General features: G+C 50.0%; 10 protein-coding genes across 10 annotated transcripts; 5 read left to right on the top strand and 5 right to left on the bottom strand.

Moving 5' to 3' along the window:
- Positions 1-1226: 1226 nt before the first annotated feature.
- Positions 1227-3130, top strand: N7447_010730 (putative PB1 domain protein; the record flags this gene model as incomplete). The annotated part of the gene is made up of 5 exons (XM_057234992.1): positions 1227-1241; positions 1298-1447; positions 1501-1836; positions 1886-3043; positions 3101-3130. The coding sequence occupies 5 exons, from the start codon at positions 1227-1229 to the stop codon at positions 3128-3130; spliced, it is 1689 nt and encodes a 562-aa protein (XP_057081212.1).
- Positions 3131-3597: 467 nt separating this feature from the next.
- Positions 3598-3951, bottom strand: N7447_010729 (uncharacterized protein; the record flags this gene model as incomplete). Its single annotated transcript, XM_057234991.1, has 1 exon — positions 3598-3951. One exon carries the CDS (start codon positions 3949-3951, stop codon positions 3598-3600), a length of 354 nt encoding a protein of 117 aa, XP_057081211.1.
- A 513-nt stretch (positions 3952-4464) lies between these two features.
- Positions 4465-4753, bottom strand: N7447_010728 (uncharacterized protein; the record flags this gene model as incomplete). Its single annotated transcript, XM_057234990.1, has 3 exons — positions 4465-4550; positions 4573-4669; positions 4718-4753. 3 exons carry the CDS (start codon positions 4751-4753, stop codon positions 4465-4467), a joined length of 219 nt encoding a protein of 72 aa, XP_057081210.1.
- A 244-nt stretch (positions 4754-4997) lies between these two features.
- Positions 4998-5384, bottom strand: N7447_010727 (Phenazine biosynthesis PhzF protein; the record flags this gene model as incomplete). The annotated part of the gene is given in 2 exon segments (XM_057234989.1): positions 4998-5129; positions 5145-5384. 2 exon segments carry the CDS (start codon positions 5382-5384, stop codon positions 4998-5000), a joined length of 372 nt encoding a protein of 123 aa, XP_057081209.1.
- A 275-nt stretch (positions 5385-5659) lies between these two features.
- Positions 5660-6959, top strand: N7447_010726 (uncharacterized protein; the record flags this gene model as incomplete). Its single annotated transcript, XM_057234988.1, has 2 exons — positions 5660-6654; positions 6719-6959. The coding sequence occupies 2 exons, from the start codon at positions 5660-5662 to the stop codon at positions 6957-6959; spliced, it is 1236 nt and encodes a 411-aa protein (XP_057081208.1).
- A 524-nt stretch (positions 6960-7483) lies between these two features.
- N7447_010725 (aspartate aminotransferase) lies at positions 7484-9002 on the bottom strand (the record flags this gene model as incomplete). The annotated part of the gene is made up of 4 exons (XM_057234987.1): positions 7484-7585; positions 7665-8507; positions 8585-8716; positions 8772-9002. 4 exons carry the CDS (start codon positions 9000-9002, stop codon positions 7484-7486), a joined length of 1308 nt encoding a protein of 435 aa, XP_057081207.1.
- A 1540-nt stretch (positions 9003-10542) lies between these two features.
- Positions 10543-12235, bottom strand: N7447_010724 (RING-H2 finger protein; the record flags this gene model as incomplete). The annotated part of the gene is made up of 4 exons (XM_057234986.1): positions 10543-10969; positions 11037-11562; positions 11612-12002; positions 12050-12235. 4 exons carry the CDS (start codon positions 12233-12235, stop codon positions 10543-10545), a joined length of 1530 nt encoding a protein of 509 aa, XP_057081206.1.
- A 1345-nt stretch (positions 12236-13580) lies between these two features.
- N7447_010723 (uncharacterized protein) lies at positions 13581-15554 on the top strand (the record flags this gene model as incomplete). The annotated part of the gene is made up of 4 exons (XM_057234985.1): positions 13581-13636; positions 13703-14021; positions 14075-14660; positions 14716-15554. The coding sequence occupies 4 exons, from the start codon at positions 13581-13583 to the stop codon at positions 15552-15554; spliced, it is 1800 nt and encodes a 599-aa protein (XP_057081205.1).
- Positions 15555-16138: 584 nt separating this feature from the next.
- Positions 16139-17383, top strand: N7447_010722 (phytanoyl-CoA dioxygenase family protein; the record flags this gene model as incomplete). Its single annotated transcript, XM_057234984.1, has 1 exon — positions 16139-17383. One exon carries the CDS (start codon positions 16139-16141, stop codon positions 17381-17383), a length of 1245 nt encoding a protein of 414 aa, XP_057081204.1.
- A 963-nt stretch (positions 17384-18346) lies between these two features.
- Positions 18347-21319, top strand: N7447_010721 (serine/threonine protein kinase; the record flags this gene model as incomplete). Its single annotated transcript, XM_057234983.1, has 1 exon — positions 18347-21319. One exon carries the CDS (start codon positions 18347-18349, stop codon positions 21317-21319), a length of 2973 nt encoding a protein of 990 aa, XP_057081203.1.
- Positions 21320-21706: the final 387 nt, after the last annotated feature.

Here is a 21706-nt window from a genome sequence, read left to right as displayed (position 1 = left end):
TGTTGGGTGTCGATGTGGCCTGACTCGGTCGTATGTTGGGCCGTTCTTACCCGAGTATACCGCCAACTAGGATTGGGCGGGATACAAACCTGACACACGTCACCAGGATACCAAGTCCATTCCAATTAGATGGGATGAGAGTCAGTTTGTATAACTCCTCGATAACATTGGAACATCCATGGAATATCAAGAGTGAGCACTAAAACGGAAAGGGAAAGGTCGTGAAGCGTATATAGCGTTGCGGAGAGAGCATCGGCCTCAGTGACCTCAAAATGATGTAGGTGTATGGAGTATCGACTCCTCGAAGATTCCTATTTCCTTTTCAGACACCTGTAGCGAGGTCGGAATCGATCCTCTCCCTATACAACTCTAAATAAAGCACTGCAAGCGCCGTGGCGGGGAATGAATTGACGTGACAGGGGCCCGAGAACCAATCGCGAATCCCACGCGATAGACCAGATTTAAATTCCAAGAGAAACCGCATTGGACAGCCGTGTGATGGATCTTCAAAAGAATATGAAAAGTCAAAGTCGAAGCCCATGGAAATAATTTGACTGTCACAATATACTACTTTTGTCAAACTGCCCACTCACTCTATGAAAACCCTTCTGTGAGATCCTATTGAACGAGAGGTGCATAATTACTGCCAAGCGGGTTATTTCTGTCCCCTTTCTCTCGGTCAAAGTAGCCTTTCTAGTTACACCCCTCGATCTCTTTGCTTTTTTTCAATTTTCTTTTCTCTTGACATCTCTTTTCATTTTTTTGTTCCCCCTATCCCCGCTAATCCTAGCAAATCCTTCTGGGGGTCCATGCTGGGTCACCCCTCATATCTCCACCCAACAAAGGAGGGTAAATTACTCCCATCTGATATCGAGTTCTATAAATACATTTCGGATATTCCTTCTCACGTCAATCTGGGATATCGCTTTCGGGAATTACTCGACCTCAACCCGTATTCCTCCCCGCTTCCGCCCCATCAGACTGTTCTTGGCCCCTTTATCGAGCCCTAAGGGTTTTTTCGTCACACCGACTGTGCTCTTGGTCATTGGTGCCGATTATATTACTCGCGCTTCCCGGCTTTGCGCTGGTGAGCGATAAACTGGCAGACACCAACATATTATTGTGCCCTAGAGTGTTGGACGGAAAGTGCTAGCAAAGTCTTTCCCCAATCTATATCATCTAGGCACAGGAGACCCCCGAATAGTATTTGATTGAATTCTGGGACAATGTCGCTCAAACAAGTAAGTATATGATGTCTTGGAACATTAATTATACTGACCTTTCGGTCGAAAAAAAGGAAATCGAAACATGGGTGCAGGCCCTGGATGCCTACGACAATCAAGATTTTGAAACGTCCCTGCGATGCTTCGATCAGATTGCCGATACATCAAAGATCTTGTTCAATTGTGGAGTGATCTACGCAACGCTGGGCGAGCATCATAAAGCAGTAAGTGAATTCATGAGATGTTCTTTCCCGACAGCTAATTGATTTTGGTACAGGTAGAATGCTACCAACGTGCTGTCAGCCTAGACCGGTATCTGGCAATTGCTTACTTCCAGCAAGGTGTATCTAATTTCTTGCTTGGAGACTTTGAAGAAGCGTTGGCCAATTTTAATGACACTTTGCTGTATCTGCGAGGGAATACTTCCATCGACTATGAACAGCTTGGTCTTCTATTCCGCCTCTTTTCATGTGAAGTCTTGTTCAATCGAGGTCTGTGCTATATCTACCTCCGGCAGACGAATCCAGGCATCCAAGACCTTGAATATGCAGCCAAGGAAAAAGTTACCGCGGACCACAATGTGATTGACGATGCTATTCGTGAGAATGCAGATGTATGTGGACTCGACTAATATGCTGCAATACAAGCTAATCCAGATATAGGGCTATACTGTCTTCTCAATTCCCGTGGGAGTTCTCTATCGCCCCAACGCAGCTAAAGTCAAGAATCTCAAGACAAAAGACTACCTGGGCAAGGCTCGACTGGTTGCCGCATCGGACCGCAATCAATCATCAGATCACCAATGGAACCCAATAGCTGTTAATAAAGAAGACCTCCAAGGTCGCGAAGGAGTTTCCTTTGCCGCGTCCCACTTAGTCCGCCAAAACCTCACCAGCCGCACTCGTCAACAATCCGAGCCACCCTTGAACCGCAACGTATTCCCCCCAACGCCACCACCAGACGACCGCTCTGTCAGTACAGCATCTGGATCAGGGAGTCAATCCGGACACCACCGAGCATCATCTCTCCGAAATGTACGCCCACCACGTCTAGACCTAGATCGCGCAGGTGCCAGCCTAGACCGCCGGCCCTGCCAACGCGAACAAACAATACCACCCGTCGAGAAACCGCGGATAGGCACGACGCGAACAGCATCAGAGCCGCGCGGGCCATCCTCACGGCAAAACAATATGCGTGGATATCAACCGGAAAGCAGCCGAAGCGCCTTGACCCGCGAACAAGCCGGCCATCGCAGAAACCTCAGCGACACAAACACAAACCAGAACTTCCCCCCAGAACAAGATTACGGCCACTCAGATCCCTACGACCCCTATTCAAGCCAATACAACCTAGCAAACACAGGCTGGGGCCGCGGATCCCGCCACCGACCACCCCAATACATCGACGAAGAGGAAGAATATGCCAGCGACGCATGCGACGCAACGACCCTCCACGACGGCGCTTTCGAGCTCGTCGCCGCGCCGCAGGCTGGTCCGAGCCATTCACCCCAACAGCGTCGTACTCGTTCTCCGGCCCGATACTCTCGCCATGCAAACCCGCGAAGACCGGAGATTCAGAGATTTAGAACGAAAGTACATGCCCCTGATGATACCAGATATATCATGATTGGGCCGAATATTGAGTTTGGAGAATTTGAAAATCGTATTCGTGAAAAGTTTGGCTTTCAGTGTCCCCTGAAGATGAAGGTGCAGGATGATGGGGATATGATTACCATGGTAGATCAGGAAGATTTGGATTTGCTGGTTAGTTCGGCCAAGGAGGTCGCTCAGCGGGAAGGAAGTGAGATGGGGAAGATTGAGGTGAGTCTATCCTTTATACTGTTTTTGAGAACATCTCCTGACTGGTATTGTCATTAGCTTTGGGTGGAAGAACGTGCAATGATTTGATGCATGGCGACTGGATTTATTGTTGATATTAGCATCGTGATTTTGTCTATACCCTGTTTTGCGTATTTAGCATGGAGATACCAATGCATGAGAAATACTAATGTAATTTATTTTTTTTTCAAAAATCTGGGTTGGAACGTAAGATAACAGGTACTAGTAGTACCTGATCGGGAAGGAGAGAGGGTATAAATATCTAGTTATGGCTGTGAGAAAACCCCTGATAAATCAGACAGACAAGGTGTATAATGGGTCACTTTTCCCTCACAAGCCCAACACTGGACAATCAAGAATAAATACTAAGAAACACAGCCACAATTGGCTTGCGGACAAAGAAGGTCTGGCCCGTGGGTTGCCGGCATCAGCGTCGCTGGCCGGCGCCTTGGTATACAATACGCTATGGTCTACTAATAATCATTCACCCTGTTGGTAGGAAAAAGCATGGGCTTGAATCTTATTTGCAAGTACATTTAAAATAGCATGTTTTGCTTAGCAGAATATGCACTGAGCGAATATCTCCGATGTTTTCGCATATCTTGCTCGTTTTCCAGCAATATTTTCTGCACATAGCGGCTGCCACTGGGGTTATGCTTTATTCGGTCGTCATTGAGGATATTTGTGAGAGTTGCTTTGACTCGGTGATGGTAGTCACGGAGTTGGTCATTTGAGGCATCGGTGACGTTACCAAAGCTCGACAGTAGAGGGTCTTTTCGGCGAGGTATGGAGTATGAAGTGAGTGATCGTCTGAGGGAAGGCGACAAGCGTAGGGTTGGCAACTCAGTAGATGTTGCTGCTGGATGCATGGTTTTAGGTGGGCGAGTCATGTTGGATGTGTATGATGGAAGTGGTAGATTTGAAAAAACCGTTAGAAAAGGAGGTGAGGTCGCTTTTAAGCAAGATATAGACCTCATACTATACTAGCAATCGACCAGGCTGTATCACGAAGGTGACGTCTTGCCAGCATACCTGAAACCTGGCTAATTCCTTGTCTGCCATGAAACGATACGTTTAACGTTATAGGGATAAACATGGTTATTCCCGCCAATCGCAAGCTGATTAGTGGTTGACCTTTGTCTAGAACTTCAGATCCTTGTCAAACCACGTCTTTATGACCTATGATGTGGTGCTCGTCCAGCGTGTGGGTTTGTCGCCACTCGTGAACTTGTACAGTTACAAGATGGGCTATATCAAACTCTAGTTTTGTGGCTAAATCCCCTAGCAGTCATTTAGTATGATACTCCAACTCAGAATTAAACAGGCAAGTAATAAATTGATACGTGTCAATGTGTTAAAGCGCTGGTTAGATGTTCATAACACCATCTCTCCAGTCTCCACCTCTACCTTGGTAAAGTATCAGCCTCGGTCTTTGCCTTTCCAGTCTCTCTCTCCTCGGTCTCAACCTTTGCCTCCAATCCAGCAGTTCCTAAATCTCAAATTAATCTCACCACGATGACCCCTGGTCCAACTCTGCCTAATCCTCCAAGTGTCCAATGAGGGTTGGGGAGGAAGTCGTTTAGCAGCACAAAAGCCAAAGCAGTCGCACTATCCTCCCAATGTCCATAATCTTGAGGGGACTCCCTTGCTTCGTACATCTGCAGTTCTGCAGTTCGCGGTTGATGACGACATACGCGTACAAATCAGTGCTCATAACCTTGTCACAGACCTTCTTGGCGCGATAGTCCAGCTCCATACTTCAATTTCTCAATCGATCTGAGTGGAAGCAGTATCTTCACATTACTCTTGTCGGAATTCTGGATTCTTGATACAGGTACCAGTTCATTTCTCGAAGTATCCAGATCAGACAGCATGACGTCAGCGTGTCCCTTACTCACATCATCCATGACTGTAACTTTCGGGTAGGAATTTCGACCTAGATGTCCCAGATATAATCCTTTGTGCTGTCTGTACTGTCAACAGCCTTCGTGCTCCTTGCATCCATAAGGCCACCCTTGGTCACGATGCGGAGGTTGTCCTGTGGCGTTATCCCAAGCTTCGACAGTAGCTACACAGTTCCAACCATGGCATGTCCGCACCTCTCTAGCTCATAGTGTGAGGTCCAGAAACGGATCTCATAGTAGCAGAACTCGAAGCCTGCCGGTGCGGGGAAGACGAACCCGCTCGTGTGGCGGTACCTTGAGGCAACTTCTTCCATTTCTTGGTTGGACATACTTTTAGCATTTGGTATGACTGCGACAGTATCCTCGCCTTCTGGGGATGCGAGAGAGACCCGTAAAACGAGGAAGTTAGCTTCCTCCATTGTAGATGGATATGATGTAGGTTATGCAGTTAGATAGACGGGTGATTTCTTCTGTGAATACAATACCACGTGAGAAGTGATGAGCTGCATGATGAAAAGCAAGAGAAGCAAATAAAAACAATTTTATATCGTTGGTGACATGCTTGATCTCATCTCCGTCCATGAATAAATGCGGGGTGCGGGACAGACCATCCGCGCAGTGACGTGAATGTTGATCGACAAGTGTACAGTTGTATAGCAACACTACACCCATTTCAGACCATGCCACACCCACAATGACCGACCTAACACCAACCCTCAACAAGCTGCTTTCAAAGCAAGGCTCATCTCTCCCCCAAACAAGAAAGCCCTGCACAGAAACCGCCGACGAGTTCCTGAAGGAGGCATACCGAATCGTAAGCCAGCCCTCCGCACTCACGCCCATTATACCGAACCTCAGCAAAGCAGAAAGGAAATCTAACAGAAAAAACCACCAGAATTCACACATCCACTCCCTCCTCCAATATCTCCAATCAATCCGACACGCCTACCTCTCAACAACGCAACCACAACGCCGCAACCAAAACACAAGAACACCTACCCTAAACCCGCAAAATGCACCACCAACACCACCCACACAATCAAACCTCACAGACCCCGAACGTGACGCAGTGGACACATCAACAGCCCTCCTCCTCCGCGACCTAGCAACCTCAATCGCAAACCTCTCCTCCGCCGAATCCCTCCGCCAAGAAACCTCCTCCACCCTCCTCCACAAGAAATACGGCCACTCCGCCGCCGGCGCCCTCCTCTGGCGTTGGGCTGGCGGTGGTGGCGCCCTAGATAGCGCCAGCACCGATGAGGGTAAATCCGCCGAGCAGGTACGCGCAGAGGAGAACGCACGGTCGATAGCGACGATCCGCGAGAGCGTGCTTTGGTTCCTGCGGCGCGGGCTTGAGAGCGCTGTTAGTGTGCAGCGGAGGATGGTTGAGAAGAGGATTGAGAGGGTGCGCGAGAAGGAGAAGAGTGTGCTTTATAAGGTTAGTGCGGGGAAGGCTGGTGGTGGTGGGAATGGGGCTCGGAAGGGGTCTGTTTCTGTGTCGGAGAGGACTGGAGCTGGGGCTGGGGGTGGAGGATTCGATCCTACTTTCCAGGCTCCTGATGCGGCGGTTCTGAGTGAGGCGGATACGGCACGGATCGAGGCGCAGCTTTCGCCGGAGCAGTTGCAGCTTTTTGCCGAGGAGAATGATTCTATGCTTAGACATTATGAGGATACGTTGGGGAAGGTCCAGTATGTTTCTCTCTTTTTTGACGTTTCTAGCAGGGTAGGGGCTAATGTATGTGTGCTCTTTTAGAAACGCCGAGAAATCTCTCCTTGAGATATCCTCTTTACAGGAAACATTGGTCTCGCACCTTGCTACGCAGGAGGAGCATATTTCTCAGCTTATCTCCGACGTGGATACGACGCAGACGAACGTTGGGCAGGGAAATCGGGAGTTGAAGCGTGCTACTGAGCGACGGAGTACGGCTCAGGCTGTCTTCTGGGGTACTGTTGGATTGTGTACCTGGCTTGTGGTTTGGGATTTGGTCTTTTAGTCCCGACATTGGTGAACAGGTTTTATTCAGATGCTTTCATGGAAAGCCATCTTACGCGATACCATTATGTCTATTTTATTGAAATGTAGCATATTATCAAGATCACTTTCTCAATTATAACGCGGTGGGGGCTGTATACTTCCGATAGACTTCGCCATTGACAGTCCAGCCTGGCCACCGAGATTATATCTTCCAATGCGAAGCGACCGAGGTGCCAACTCCACTGGCGTACTGCACAGACCATTGAACAAAATAATCCAACAATTTCAATGCCGCATTGCTATGTCTATAATTTACATGTGATGCATGTGATATTAATGCAGACCCACAATCAGGGAGTATCTAAAGAAGAAATGTAAAATCAAGACCGAAATCCTAGAGTGCTATGGTAAATTAATGCATCATGAAAGTCCTTCGAACTTGCACAAAGGAAAAAAGGACATTCTTTGAAAAGCAAATAGAACGCCAAACCAAGACTACTCGAGTGTTTTCGCTCTATTTGAGACCGGGGTATCAGGTAGGTATCACAACTTAGCAGAATCACGAACAACACTGTCAACCGCCTCAGCGAAGTAGTCGATGTTATTTGTGTTCAAGCCGGCCATTGAGATACGGCCGTTCTTTGTCTAGTAGGGGAAAGAGAGTTAGTATCCAAAAACTAGACGAGGTATACACCACCTCGGAAGAAAGAAAAGAAAAACATACCATGTAGACATGCCACTTGGAGCGCAGCGTCATAACCTGCTCCTCAGACAGACCGGTGAAACTAAACATTCCAATCTGCGAAGTAATATGATCCCATGAACCAGGGGTACCACGCTGTTCAAGACGATCCCGCAACCCCTTCCTCATCTCCAAAATACGTCCACTCATCGTGCGCAGATCCGCCTCCCACTCCTTGAAGAGCTCGGGGTCATTCAGCACACGACTAGCAATGCGCGCACCATAAGCAGGCGGGTTCGAAATCTCCGATCGCTGCAAGATAGCCAACTGGGAAGCGATGTGCGCCGACGCAGCAGCAGCGTCCGGACCGGGAGCCGAGACGAAGTGGAAAGCACCCGTGCGCTCACCGTACAGACCGAAGTTCTTAGCGAAAGACTGCGCGACGCACAGCTCGAAGCCCTGCTCGACGAAGTAACGGATGGCCCATGAGTCGCGGACCAGATCGCCGGATGCGAAGCCTTGGTAGGCTGTGTCGAAGAAGGGGAAGTGCGAGCGGGAGCGCATCAGCTCTGCGATTTGCTTCCATTGGTCTTCGGTGGGATCGACGCCTGTTGGGTTGTGTGCGCAGGCGTGCAGGAGGATGACGGAGCCTTGGGGTGCGGCTTCTAGGGCGGCGATCATGCCGGTGAAGTCAAGGCCTTTTGTCTTCACGGAGAAGTAGGGGTACTTGGCGAGGGTGAGGCCAACGTTTGAGAAGATTTGGTTGTGGTTTGCCCATGTTGGATTTGAGAGGTAGATTGCGGGCTTTTGAGGGTGGAATTTGGAGAGGAAGAGGCCGCCGAGGTGGACGGCGCCGGTGCCTGAGATTGTTTGCAGGGAGCAGATCTAGTGGGGGAGAGGTTAGTTGGGGTCTAAGGGGGGGAGGCTATTGTGGGCGGTATATGCGAGTAGAGGGTACGTACTCGCTTTTCACGAATCGCGGGGCTGTCTGCGCCCACAATCAGTTTCTGGGCGGCGGAGGTGAACTCGGCGAGACCACCAATAGAGAGGTATTCGTGGTTGAGACTGGGATCATTGTGGATGGCATCGTCGGCCTATAGATGTAGATGTCAGATAACTGCATATAAAGTAAAGAGGTATAGATATTACCTTCTTCACAACAGGGAGAATCCAGGGCTTTGCGTTGTTGTCACGGTAGGCACCGATGCCAAGATCGACCTTCTTATCGGAGGGGTCTTCACGATACGCCTTCATAAGACCAAACAAAGGATCTTCGGGGGCGGCAGCCACATTGGCCGCGGTAAATACTGAAGGACTAGAGGAACCCATGATGTGTGATGATAGAGAGGAAAGACGATCCCTCGCGGATTGAATCGACATGGTAAATATATAAATAAAAAATACTGGTACGTATGTTTCCCCGGAATCTGACACCGAAACGGGATATTCCTGCTTGCGTTCACCGGATGAGGGGGTGGAGCAAGGGTGAATCAGCGCACGCTGTTTGTAATCGGAGAAAAATGATGGAAGATATAGAGGCTTTTTCGATTCTCTTATATTTTATCTTCTATACCCTCGGCGCACAAGATACCGAGGGACTTTCCCGTATCTTTCTCGTTTTATGACCGAGTTCACATGCTAGTATATCAACAGTAGAACTATTAGTTATCTACAGAGTATACGGGGTTTTATTCTAGTGACCTTCAAACCAAAACATCTAATTGAAATCTCCAACATATTCCCCCTCTCCGACAGGCTACAACCGCCGACCAGAAACCGTGTGTCATACAACTCCGACGAAAAAGACGCACTGTGGAGACCCTTCTGGAAGAAGGTCATTGCATGATAAAGTCTCGGCAGAGAGATTTGGCCACGGCTATATTCTTTAGTACAACATACTATATTTCGTTTACATTCGGTATTGGTATGTCCTACAACATGCATATTGCCGGTTGAGTTCTGCAGTGCGGAGACACTTTCCCCTTCCCCAAACCCCAAATCAATTTTCGGTGGTATGTCACTTCCCCCACACTGACTAAAATAACTCATCAGGAGGATCCCGGGTCCCGGAGAATACAAAAAAAAGAAGGGGAATTATCAGGGCGGACTTGGTCCGATTTGATTCCCCACAGGGCGGATAATATACCGATATTAGAGTGTCAAGGTAGGTTGTGGATGTATTCTAATATTATGATTGTGGTTTTACAAGGTAAACATTATAACATGTATGTACAATATACCCCTCACATACTCCAAATACGCAGAACGGTGGACAAACCGGTGAAAAGGTGAAACCAGATTTGTGTCAGCCGCTGATGCAATCACCTGGGCATCAGCCAATCCCTATGGCCAGAAGATGACTCGTCGTGCCTGGCGATCGTAACATCATTATGGGTACCCGTGGACCCTGCCATATTTTAGTAAGGCCACATATAACCCGGCCTGGGCACCTGGACATGTCTAGGTTGATGTCGTAATGACAAAGATACCAAGTCTGATATTGGTTGATTTAAACATTTATCATCCATGGCACTGCTCCCTGCTGACCTGGCACAGCCTTAATTTTATTTCTTTCCTGGGAAGGTGCCATGTGGATGATGCGGATATCTGAGTCTAGACCGCTAGGTCCTCGTGGCTATCTCTCATATTTGCATAAATTTAAGTGTATGTGACCCTATATCCATGATATACAAAAAAGTATATGTAGAGAAGAAAACAAACAGATACAAGTCGAGAAATACCAGTCTCTCTTTTCCTCCAACCCCCGTTCAAGTAAACGCCAATGCTCTTTCAAATCCATAAACAAGAAGAAGAAGAAAACGCCATATAGCCTCCTACCGAGGACCTTAGATCATCTGAATCGTAAATCGAAATATATGCAAAACGTAAAGGAGTGATATGTGAAGGAATAAATCATGCATCATGCAGTAGACGGCGGAAGGTGGACGGCCGCCGGAGCTGCCGGAGAAGGCGCAGCATCGGTGTCAGATGTCTCACCCTCGGCACCGTGAGCGCGCGTTCGGATGCGGAAACGATCGCGTAGTCGGGTGGTTAAACCGCGGTGTGGTCCTTCTTCAGGGGCGGAGTCGACCTGGTTTGCTTCACGGACGCGTCGCAGCGCAGCGAGACGCTCCTCGACGGTAGCGTCGCGCATCCGTCGGGCGTTGAGGGGCCCGTGCAGGTAGTTGGTCAGACGGCGATGCGTGTGGCGGGCTTGCTGACGGGCTTGCTGGCGGGCGTCCTCCGTTGTTAGGACTGCGCCTTCTGGGTGTGGTTGGTCGGGTTGGTCGGTATTTTCTTCAGTTTGCTCTAGGTTTTCGGGTTGGGGTGGGTTGAGGTCGATGCGGCTGGGATATGGTTAGGGTGGCTCATGTATAAGAGTTGATATCGATATCAATATCAAATAAAACGTACCAAAGGGGACAGGTGCCAGACACATTCATCAACCATGGATCAATGCATTCCATGTGGAATTGGTGGTTACAGGGCAGTACACGTAGGTCTTGGCCCTTGATGAAGTCATCTGTACAAATCGGACACGAAAAGTTACCTGCATCGGGCATCTCGGTCTTGGCTTCAGGGGCTGTGGGAGTGGGGCGCTCGTTATCTGGGGTTGGCATTTCGGACTCGCGGGGGGTCGACACCCCAGTGGTGCTTTCATCGGCCTGGGAGGGGTCGCGAGCAGCATCATCACCCATGGACATCTCGATGTCTCTTTTAGCGGCCTCCACGTCATCGTTTTTTTCATCAAACTTGACGACCGGTATGGTATCTAACATGGCTCGAGCTATACCTCGGGCTCGGCTTTGTCGGACTCGTCCGGCAATCCGGCGCGGGCCATATCGCTCTGGATGGCGATGAGCGCGGACTGCACCTGTGATGATGATTCCTAGGAACAAGGCTGTAATGATGCCTGTGATACTGTACAGAATGATCATGGCTAGGGGGAGGTCAACAGACTGAAGGTAGAGAAAAGTCGAGATACGAACCAGTGTTTGGACTGTTACCCGTGCTACCGGCATCCCCGTCGGTAGGAACACCTCCGATGTAGTTAGACATTGAAACGATGCTGATAGTTGTTGGTTGATCGAAAGCACGGAGTAGTGCAGAATAGCCGGTTTGGTTTGTGAATGTGAAGATATTGGGAAAGCGTGCAGCGGTCTGACCATCGGAAGTAAAATTGCAGCCGGTAGCTGTTTTGCTGTATAGCAGAATGCCAGCAGCAGATTGGGCAGAGGTGACGTATTCAATTGTCTTGTCAACTCGGATATTTCCGGTATAGTCGTCCTGGTCGCAAGATATACAGGCGATTTGTGACCTCTGTAAGTTGAGGGAATTGCTTGGGATGACTTGAGTGAGAGTGCCAGAAAAATTAAATGTCTGAGATGTCAGCAGTGCCCCATTCGAACAATGGGAGCGTCAAGCACCTTGAGTCGGGCCGTGGTCGATTCAATCAGCAATGGGGTCAAGGGGACAAGCTTCTGGCCAGTCAGAGTGGTTCCCTCGATACGAAATCCACTGGATTGGATGTGGATGTCAGTCGTATTTGATGGCAGCGAAACCACCACTGCCTTTACTGAGATGAACAAGAGAAAGAAAAGAGACAGCCCCATGACGGGAGATGGCGGATGGAATAATGTGGGGGTCACATTAGTCAAATGCATAAAAAAGAAAGAGAAACCGGGAAAACCGAAAAAGTGAGGGGAGAGGATCGGCCCTAAATCTTGGGGGGATCAAAGCGGAGAGATTAGTTCTAATCCATTTATTCCTATATTATAAATTGCATTGTTACTTTGCTTACTCCGTACTTTGATAATCTTTGATTCAATTCATTTGAAGTTGGATGTATAATTAATATATGCGATACTACCTAGGTACTATTTCCGTACTTTACTATATGCATCCAACGGACAATTCACATTAACGTCATCGCCGAACCTACTCCATAATTTTCACGCTATCGCTCCCGTATTCGTTTTCACAAACTCGCCCAACTTGCCCGTTTCACCGGACTTCCGTGTTTTTTTTCATGCGCTTCCACGCCCAGGCCCCGAGACATTTAATCTGATCATCCCCATGGTCTGACATGGATGAATTTCTTCGGCTCCAGGATTATTGTTGCACGATCAACGCTCCCCCGCAGATTCTACATAGTCGGATTGGACATGGAGTTGACGCAACCCGGTGTACTGTGACCCACAAAGGGAAAGAGAGAGAGAGAGGAGAGAAAAAGCAAAGAAGAGGGGTGAGCTCTCAAAATGGACCAAAAACTAAAACTCAAATCAAGTTTTTTGATGCCTCTGTCTCTAATCCTCTCCAGACCGAGAATGAAACCTGGAGACGCGAACACCCGGGGAGGGGAGTGTTTTAATTAAAGTGTTCAGAACTTGTCCCCGCTTTATATAAAGTAGACCTTATAAACTGATATATAATATACTCTTTGAACTTATACTTATTATATTCTATATATAATTTCTAACTTATACCATATTCCACTCCGTACCCAATGTTCCAATGTTCCAATGTTCAAATGTGCAAATGTTCAAATGTGCAAATGTTCAAATGTGCAAATGTTCAAATGTGCAAATGTTCATTTTCACTACAGGGCCTCGGCTCTCATCAGGCCCGTACATTTTAGTACTGTGGGAGGGAAAACAAAAACAAAAAAAAAAAAAAAAAAAACACAGAAAGGAAAAAAACAGAAAAACAAAGTGAAATAAACTCAGATAAGACATGCTCTAGATCACCTTAACAGAAAGAAAAAAAAAGATACAAAAAAAAAGTATTAATAGTAACATCTTTCTCTCTCTTTTTTAGCTTTTTAGCTTTCCCCCCCCCTCTCTCTCTCTCTAAGCGGCAAAACCCGCCTTCCTTCTTTTCCATAATTCTCTTCCCTTTTCATCCTTTTTGGGACATGTCGTGAAAGAAACAACTACTTTGTCTTTATCAAGTGGCATCATGCCTGAGACTGCCAGGTCCTGGCAACACCGCTTTGACGGGAAGCCAATCTCGACGTAAGCCATAGACTTCGGAATGGCATAGTACCCCTAGTGGCTTCTCTAACCCCCGTATACCCCCAGAATCCCCGCCATCGCCGAACTCGATATCGAACGGAATGAGTTGGCCCACACCTGGAAACGGTTTATCAGCCTCCTCCTACCCCAGGATCAGGTCCAATGGGAGGAGCGGCCACAGACGGTACTCGATGTCCAGACCTTACTCGGCAATATCAAAGCTTTCTGGATGGCCCGTCCCCGACGACGGGTCTTTAGCGACTCCATGGACTTGTGTGATCGACTCCTTCCGACTGTTAACACCCACGCGACCCTCCTGTCTACCCTTCCAGACCCTATGACTTATACCCCGTTATTCTACGGAGTCCTGCAATCGGTGATCAAGGTGCGTGGAGTATCGGTACACAGTTCTCGTCGCATCGCTAACATACGGCTCAGGCATCGTCTCATTACCCACGAGTAATGGAGGGCTTAGCTACTGCCCTACTAAATATTCACGATGCTCTAGATCTTCCTAGCGATCCGAGCATATTCTCAAACGCCGTCGAACATATTACGAAAACCTACGCTCTAATATTCTTCTTTCTGACCGAATTCATGGACTGGTATGTTCGGAGGTCCACGTGCCAGTTACTGAATATGCACAGCCAGGATGTGTACTCGGAATTTCATCACCTGGTACTCTATATACAACTGCAAGCACAGCACCTTCCATGGCACCATGTCGCAATGAACGTTGACGAGGAGGAGGAGGACCCGGAGAGCCCTCGGGCACTTTGGGAGAAGTCCCGACTCAGCCAAGTAGGACGCCGAGGGAAGGACCGCCGGATAGCAGCACAAAATACCATCACCCGACGGCTCATTTGGGAGATCCAGCAAGACGCAGAGGAGCGTATTCGGTATAGGCAGGGCCGGGACCGGTTGTTGGCAGAGACATTGAGTTCTGTGCGCGAGCAACTGGAGCCGGTCAGTGAACAGAGTGATGGGATTGTTTGCATAACCACGCCTCCAGCTCCAAATATAGGTAGGAAGTCAATACGAAGTTTGCAAACTCGCACCCATCTAACGCGACTTGATAGACACATCCTCTTTCGAATGGTCGAGAGGATCCAAGCGCCGTCTCGCACGACTCGAAATTCAAAGCTCATCCAAACACCTCCAGGACTTCTTCGATAGTGACGATCAGATTTGCGAATACGAACCCGATATCAAGGTCCTTGCCGAGGGTAGTATCGTTGCATCTCTACAGCAGTGGGCCACCAGTTCGCGATCTCAGGCCTTAGCCGTGGGCGGGACTCAACCTACCGCCTCCCTCGACCCGGTGGCTTTAATTTCAGCCTGCTACGCCTCCTTCGCACGTCAAGCTCGATTGCCCGTCGTCTCTCATTTCTGCACCCTTCCTGACCAGGAAGCTAAAGGGCTGAGTCTACAGGAGCAAGGATTAGTCGCCCTCACCTACAGTATAATCCGCCAATTAATCGACTGGCTCCCTCCTTTAGTCGACAGCGATGCTGTATTAGATCTCAGTGCCGAACGGTTCCGCCAACTAGATGGAACTCTTGCCAGCTGGAAAGCCGCTCTATCGCTAGTCGACACCCTCTTACAATCCGCCCCACCACTCCTGGTCTTTATAATCGACGGCCTAGACGCCATCCACAATCCGTCCACGGACGGCGCAATCCGCGACCTCGTCCGTGTGCTACTCACACACACCCGGCGCCAACCACAAGGCGGTCTCAACGGCCAAGGCCCCACTCTTCTCCTGAAGGTCCTCTTCACCGTTACTGGAAGACCGAGTGCCCTGCTCGAGACCATGTCGGAACACACTCTCATCCTCACTGAAACCCAAACAAACCCACCCACACCGTCCGAATCTGTCCTCACCTCGGACCTCGGAGCGGTCATGATGAATGCATGAATTGCCACAGGTGGCCCAGTGGCCCAGTCACGCACTGTTTACGAACTTATTTTCTGCTCTTGCTTTTCTGTTCTGGTTAAAAAAGACGTTTGATTTTGAAATTCAAGCATAGATTTGCGTGGGTTGGGATTATTTGGATCTTATGAAACAGGCACACACATACGGCTGCTATTTATTTTATGCATGAGCTTTTTTTGGTCTTTTTACAAGACATGAAGACTTTGCTGCGCGGCGTTCTCCTGTTGCTTTTTTGGCGTCCGGGAGGACTGAATGGTTTATTTGGCTTTTTTTTTTTGTGCTTCAGTGGTAGCGGTAGACCTGTACTATACTACTTGATAGCTGTGATACCCATCTAGCTCTAGAACTCTTTTGCTAGTCTTATTTTCGACCTCATTTTTCACGGAACCCTTTTTCCGAGTCCCGACTACAATGTCCAGTATCGCGGGCACTCCGACCTAAAATGCGGGGAGCCAATGGACATTATTTTCCGCCCTAAAAATATTTAAACGGTGAATCCGAGGCACTGGGATAACATATATTTCCCCCTAATATATGTCGGGTACAGAAGTACGATATAAGCAATCATGAGCAGCCACGCAGTTTCCTCCCGTCTCTACTCCCCATCCACCCCCCAACTCTCCGAAGTCAAAGACATCTGCTCGCAAACCACAAACCCAGAAACCTACCCACTAGCCAGCGAAGTTCAATCCAACATCCCCATCTACGACCTCGCCGCTCTCCAATCCACAGGCCTAACAGCAGACCTAATCAACCACCTCCAAGATGAATGGCACCACATCCTCCACACAGGCCCAGGCGTCTACGTGCTACGATCAATGTACGCACCTACAAAATACGAACCAACCCTAAACAGCACAAACACCGCCTTCAACGCGATCATCGCCCGGGAAGCCGGACAATCAGACACCAAGAAAGGTGACCACTTCGCCGTAGGCGGCACAAACGATCGCATCTGGAACGCCTTCTCAAAACACGCCCTGCAAGACCCGTCCTCCTTCATCGACTACTACTCAAACCCATGGCTAGCAGCAGTCTCCGAGTCCTGGCTGGGTCCGGCATACCGCGTCACAGCCCAAGTCAACGCCGTGCACCCGGGCGGCGCTGCACAGGAAGCACACCGCGACTACCATCTCGGTTTCCAGGAAGAAGTCGCCTGCAAGCGCTACCCGGCTGCGACGCAGCTCACATCGCAGTTCCTGACGTTGCAGGGCGCCGTCGCGCATAGCGATATGCCCATTGAGAGCGGGCCAACTCGTTTCCTGCCTTTCAGTCAGACGTACAGACCTGGCTATCTGGCGTGGCGCAAACCTGAGTTCCGCGCTTTCTTCCAGGAGAGTTATGTTGCGCTTCCGTTGAAGTTTGGAGATGGGTTGTTTTTTAATCCCGCGCTTTTCCATGCTGCTGGTGAGAATCAGATGAACCCCGAGGATGGGGGGTTCCGACGTGTTGCGAATTTGCTGCAGATTAGTAGTGCGTTTGGGAAGCCCATGGAGACGGTTGATTCGGTGCCGCTTGTTGATGCTACTTGGGATTTGCTCGTTGAGCGGTTCCAGGCTGCTGGGGGTTTAGCGGGACAGGAACTTGATCCTGAGACGCATTCGATGCAGCAGAGGGAGATTAGGGCTTTTGTGCAGGCTGTTGCGGAGGGGTATCCTTTCCCTACAAATTTGGATCAGAGACCGCCCGGGCTGGGTGGTATGGCGCCAGAGAGTGAGCAGGATATTGTTGTACGGGGGTTGGAGGGTGGTTGGGATAGGAAGCAGGTTGTTGCTGCGCTGGAGAAGATGCATGTTGACTCGCAGGCATAAAGGATAGCAGGGGTTTCACTTTTCCGGGCGCATCATATAATATATTTTAATGTGCGATGCATCTAGAATGTGCTTCCCGTTGGCTGCTGAATACTCCGTAGACTCGTTTGATCTCAAGCCACCCGCTGATTGGGGCTGTTTATTGGATGATCAGACACATCGAGATGTGGGGTCATAGTGGGCCTGCATCCATGTCGGCGTTCGCGTTCACCATCCTGTTTGGGGACTGGATAGATTGGAAGTACGAGATGGGGAACTCCATATAGGGCGGAATGGAGAAAATCCTGATCTAGAGTCGATCGGGAATAAGGACATGGATTGACAGAAGAGACAACGAATGATGAGGCTGGAAGGATTCCACAGGGGGGAAGAAGGCGGTCTCACATTTTTGCCCGTTCCCCCCCCAACGGGCCCTGCTGAAACACGGCATGTCCGATGTGTCCATGGGTTTGTTTTCTGCTTTACATCTTTTGGTCTTTCTCTTCTTTTGCACACACTCTCTTAGGTTCAGTCATTCGTTTCACTGTACATACACCTGCAGTCTTTGGATCATCTTACACTATTAACGCATCCAATTCGCCGATCCGCATCTCCACAAACTTGTTGACCATTGACATTGGACGATCGACTCCCGAAATCCACACACGGCAATCATAGCCACCCATAACCGGTAGCTATCATAAGAAAAAGCAAAGGTGCGACCGCGGAGTTTTTTGGTTTACCCGGCGAGGGGGAGGCGAAAAACGTCAGGGCTACGAACCGTTGTGCTATAACAGGTACTATTTTTTTTCGCGTGTCTCCACCATAGACACCAAGGCCCCCCCAATCGAAACCACTGGTTTTAGGGGCGGATCTGCACCGACACAATAAAGGCCCTGTCTGCCCTCCGAGTTCCTTGCGATGGTTAGCCCGAGTCTTTCTACCAGGCGGCTGACGGCTCATCGATTTGAGCAACTACACGATATGCCGGATCATGGCAATGGGCTGTTGAATCCCAACGACGTGACCATTGATATCCCGTTAACGGAGACCACTTCCCGTGGTCAGACGGGCGCCCGTAAATGGAACACCAATACCAGCCCTGATGATGGTACCTCGCACACAGAGAAGGGACCTATTGTTAGTCACCACCGCCATTTTCGTGGTCCTGGCGGCAGGCGTCGTGCGGATACCGATATCAATGAATTGTCCGGAAAGCCTGCTGTGGCACCCGAGGACGGCACTATCAACCGTATGGGCCGTTTCTACCAAGCTGTCCTAAATTACTCCCTCATCACTCGTTACCTGATTTATGTTATTCCCATTGCGGTTTTGATCGCCATTCCAATCATTGTGGGCGCTACAGCTGCGCCAAACGCCAAAATTGGCGGTGTTCATATTTACTGGTTCTTTACTTGGATTGAGATCGTCTGGTTCAGTCTATGGACGTCCAAGATCTTTGCCCATTACATTCCTTATTTCTTCCAGTTCTTGTGCGGTATCGTCAGCTCTGGTACCCGCAAGTATGCGCTTATTCTGCGCGCCCTCGAGACCCCCATTGCGCTTGTGATCTGGGCTATTGTTTCTCTGGTGACTTTCTTGCCGGTTATGACTTTGACTCCTGGTAAAAAGGCATCCGGAGATACGGCTCCCAACGCATGGGAGAAGAGTGTCAAGAATATTTTGTTTGCACTGCTCATTTGCAGTCTCATCTACCTGGCCGAGAAAGCTCTTGTGCAGCTCATCTCGATCAGTTACCACCGCAAGCAGTTCGACGCCAAGATCCAGATCTCCAAGCGCAATGTGCACTTGCTCACTCTCCTCTTCGAGGCTTCGCGCAACATGTTCCCCGTGTACTGCCCTGAATTCAAGGAGGAGGACTCGCTCATTTTCGACTCCATCTTGGCTCAGGCCGGCACCAAGGATGGCAAGCGGTCTTCCGCTATGCCGCTCCGTATGCTCCGTCAAGTCGGCAAGAATGTCGGACGTGTTGGCGACAAGGTCACCGCCGCCTTTGGACACGTGGCATCGGAGCTTACTGGTAAGCAAGTATTTAACCCGACTGCGACCCACACCATGGTTCTCGAGGCCCTGGAGCGTAAGCGCCATGCTGCTGCCCTGGCCCGCCGTATCTGGATGTCGTTTGTGGTCGAGGGCCGTGACGCCCTGTTCATGGATGACATCGTTGAGGTCCTGGGTGCTGAGCATGAGGCTGAGGCTGAGGAGTGCTTCATGGCTCTTGACAAGGATGGTAATGGTGATATCAGTCTTGACGAGATGGTCCTGACGGTTACGGAGTTTGGACGCATGAGAAAGGCCCTGAACCATAGCATGCACGATGTCGACCAGGCTATCCGTGTGCTGGACAACCTGCTCATGTGTGTCGCTGGTCTGGTTGGTGTTCTTGTCTTCATTTCTTTCGTCACCACTGGATTCGGTACCGTCATTGCAGCCGGCGCCACCTCGCTGCTCTCCCTGAGTTTCGTCTTCTCCGTTACCGCCCAAGAAGTCCTCGGTTCCTGCATCTTCCTCTTCGTCAAGCATCCCTTCGATATCGGCGATCGTGTCGAAGTCAGCGATGTGCCTTTCGTTGTTGAGCGTATTTCGCTTCTTTTCACTGTCTTCCGTAATGTTAAAGATGCCCGCGTCACGCAGGTGCCTAACAACATTCTGAATAGTCTCTGGGTTGACAACTTCACTCGCGCCAATGCTATGCATGAACAGCTTGTCATCCCCGTAGCCTTTGATACTAGCTTCGCTGAGGTTCAATTGCTGCGCCAGGAGATGGAGAACTTCGTTCGCGACAAGGAGAACTGCCGTGACTTCCAGCAGGATATCGACATTGAGCTCGATGGCGTTGGTGATATGGACAAGCTCCAGCTGCGTGTGGACATCCGTCACAAGTCTAACTGGTCTAACGAGACTATTCGCGCTGCCCGGCGATCCAAGTTCCTGTGTGCTCTGGTCCTAGCCGTCCGCAAAATCCAGGTTCGCGGTCCAGGTGTTGAAGTTCCCGTAGAAGAAACTGCCGACGCCGCAGATGGCGATGACAAGGGTGATGATGCTGGCGCCGGTGCAGGCGAAGGTCGCCGCAAGTCTACCCAGGGCGGTGGTGTCGACTCCACCAAGCCCGACCCCGCTGTCGCCGCTGCTGCCGCAGGTATCCTCAACTACGAGAACACAGCGCAATCGACAGGATATGACCAGGCCCGTTCAGGAACAGTCACCCACCGTGGATCCACCCATACCAACGCCGAGCGCGAAGCCGCCATCGTGGAAATGCTCAACGCTCGCTCCCCAACCGTGGACACCAGCCGCGACCACAATGGCAGCCACGAGAACGCCCTTCACCGCACTACTACCAACACCTCCAACCAAGGCACCCAGCTAAATATGCACACCGGAGGTGAAGGCCTTAACCGCGGCCTGTCAACCGGCCACCGCAAGGCCGGCGATCGCGTCTCTTACAACGAGCAGGATGTCCACCCCGCGCTCAGAAATGCCCCTCTCTCCCCAGTCCCCGCCGGCATGACCCCATCTTCAAGCCAAGTGCCCATCCTCGAGACCCCCAAGCCAGGGTCTCGCGGCAGCGCCCGCTACGAGCCCCGTCCTCACTCAGGCCACGACCAAAACCGGAGCACCGTCCAGATCGTGGGCTCCCCGGATTCCAACCCCTTCAACGGCTACTACGCTCAAGACACGGGGTACAATCAGATTCCAGTTGGCGGCTACAGCGCCGAGAACACACCGGGTCGTGACCGTCGCGACTCGAACCCGAACATCTCCGGGATGACGGCGAGCAGCAACTACCACCTCTCTGAACCCTATGACCCCATCTCCCCACCTTCTATCTACTCCCCGCCCCAGCCGACGGTCCCACAGCAGGCTGCGAGTACCTACAACACTGCTCCGCTAAGGAAGAAGGATAAGTCCCCCTATGGGGAGCATGAGGCTTGATCGTTTTCTTCTGTTTTTTGTATCACTGATTCTCCTTGATTACCCATTCTTGGCTACTCATCTCTTTCCTTTCTTCTTGGGTTGTTCATATTATATGTGTGATGTCGACAGATTCTTTTCTCTGCGTGTTTTTGCGCCGCATAAAAATTTCCGACCCTTCGTGGTGTGCGGCTACGAAGATATGCTATTCCCGATTTTGGGGGTTTTAAAATCAAATCTACTTCCTTTCTTTCCTCCTCACTCTTCTGCTGTGATGTGTTTTACTAAATGTTTAAGGTGTCTACTGATGCTCTTAACGAAGATAACCGGGAATCCCCGTGTACTAATCGAGACCTCCTAGAGTCTATAGGGATTCTGTAAGAGTATACAGTCTTCAGGTGTAAGGCC

This window comes from Penicillium robsamsonii (assembly GCF_028829455.1).
Source record: "Penicillium robsamsonii strain IBT 29466 chromosome Unknown utg000007l_segment0_segment0, whole genome shotgun sequence".
NCBI lineage: Eukaryota > Fungi > Ascomycota > Eurotiomycetes > Eurotiales > Aspergillaceae > Penicillium > Penicillium robsamsonii.
This window is presented reverse-complemented; position numbering and strand designations above follow the sequence as displayed.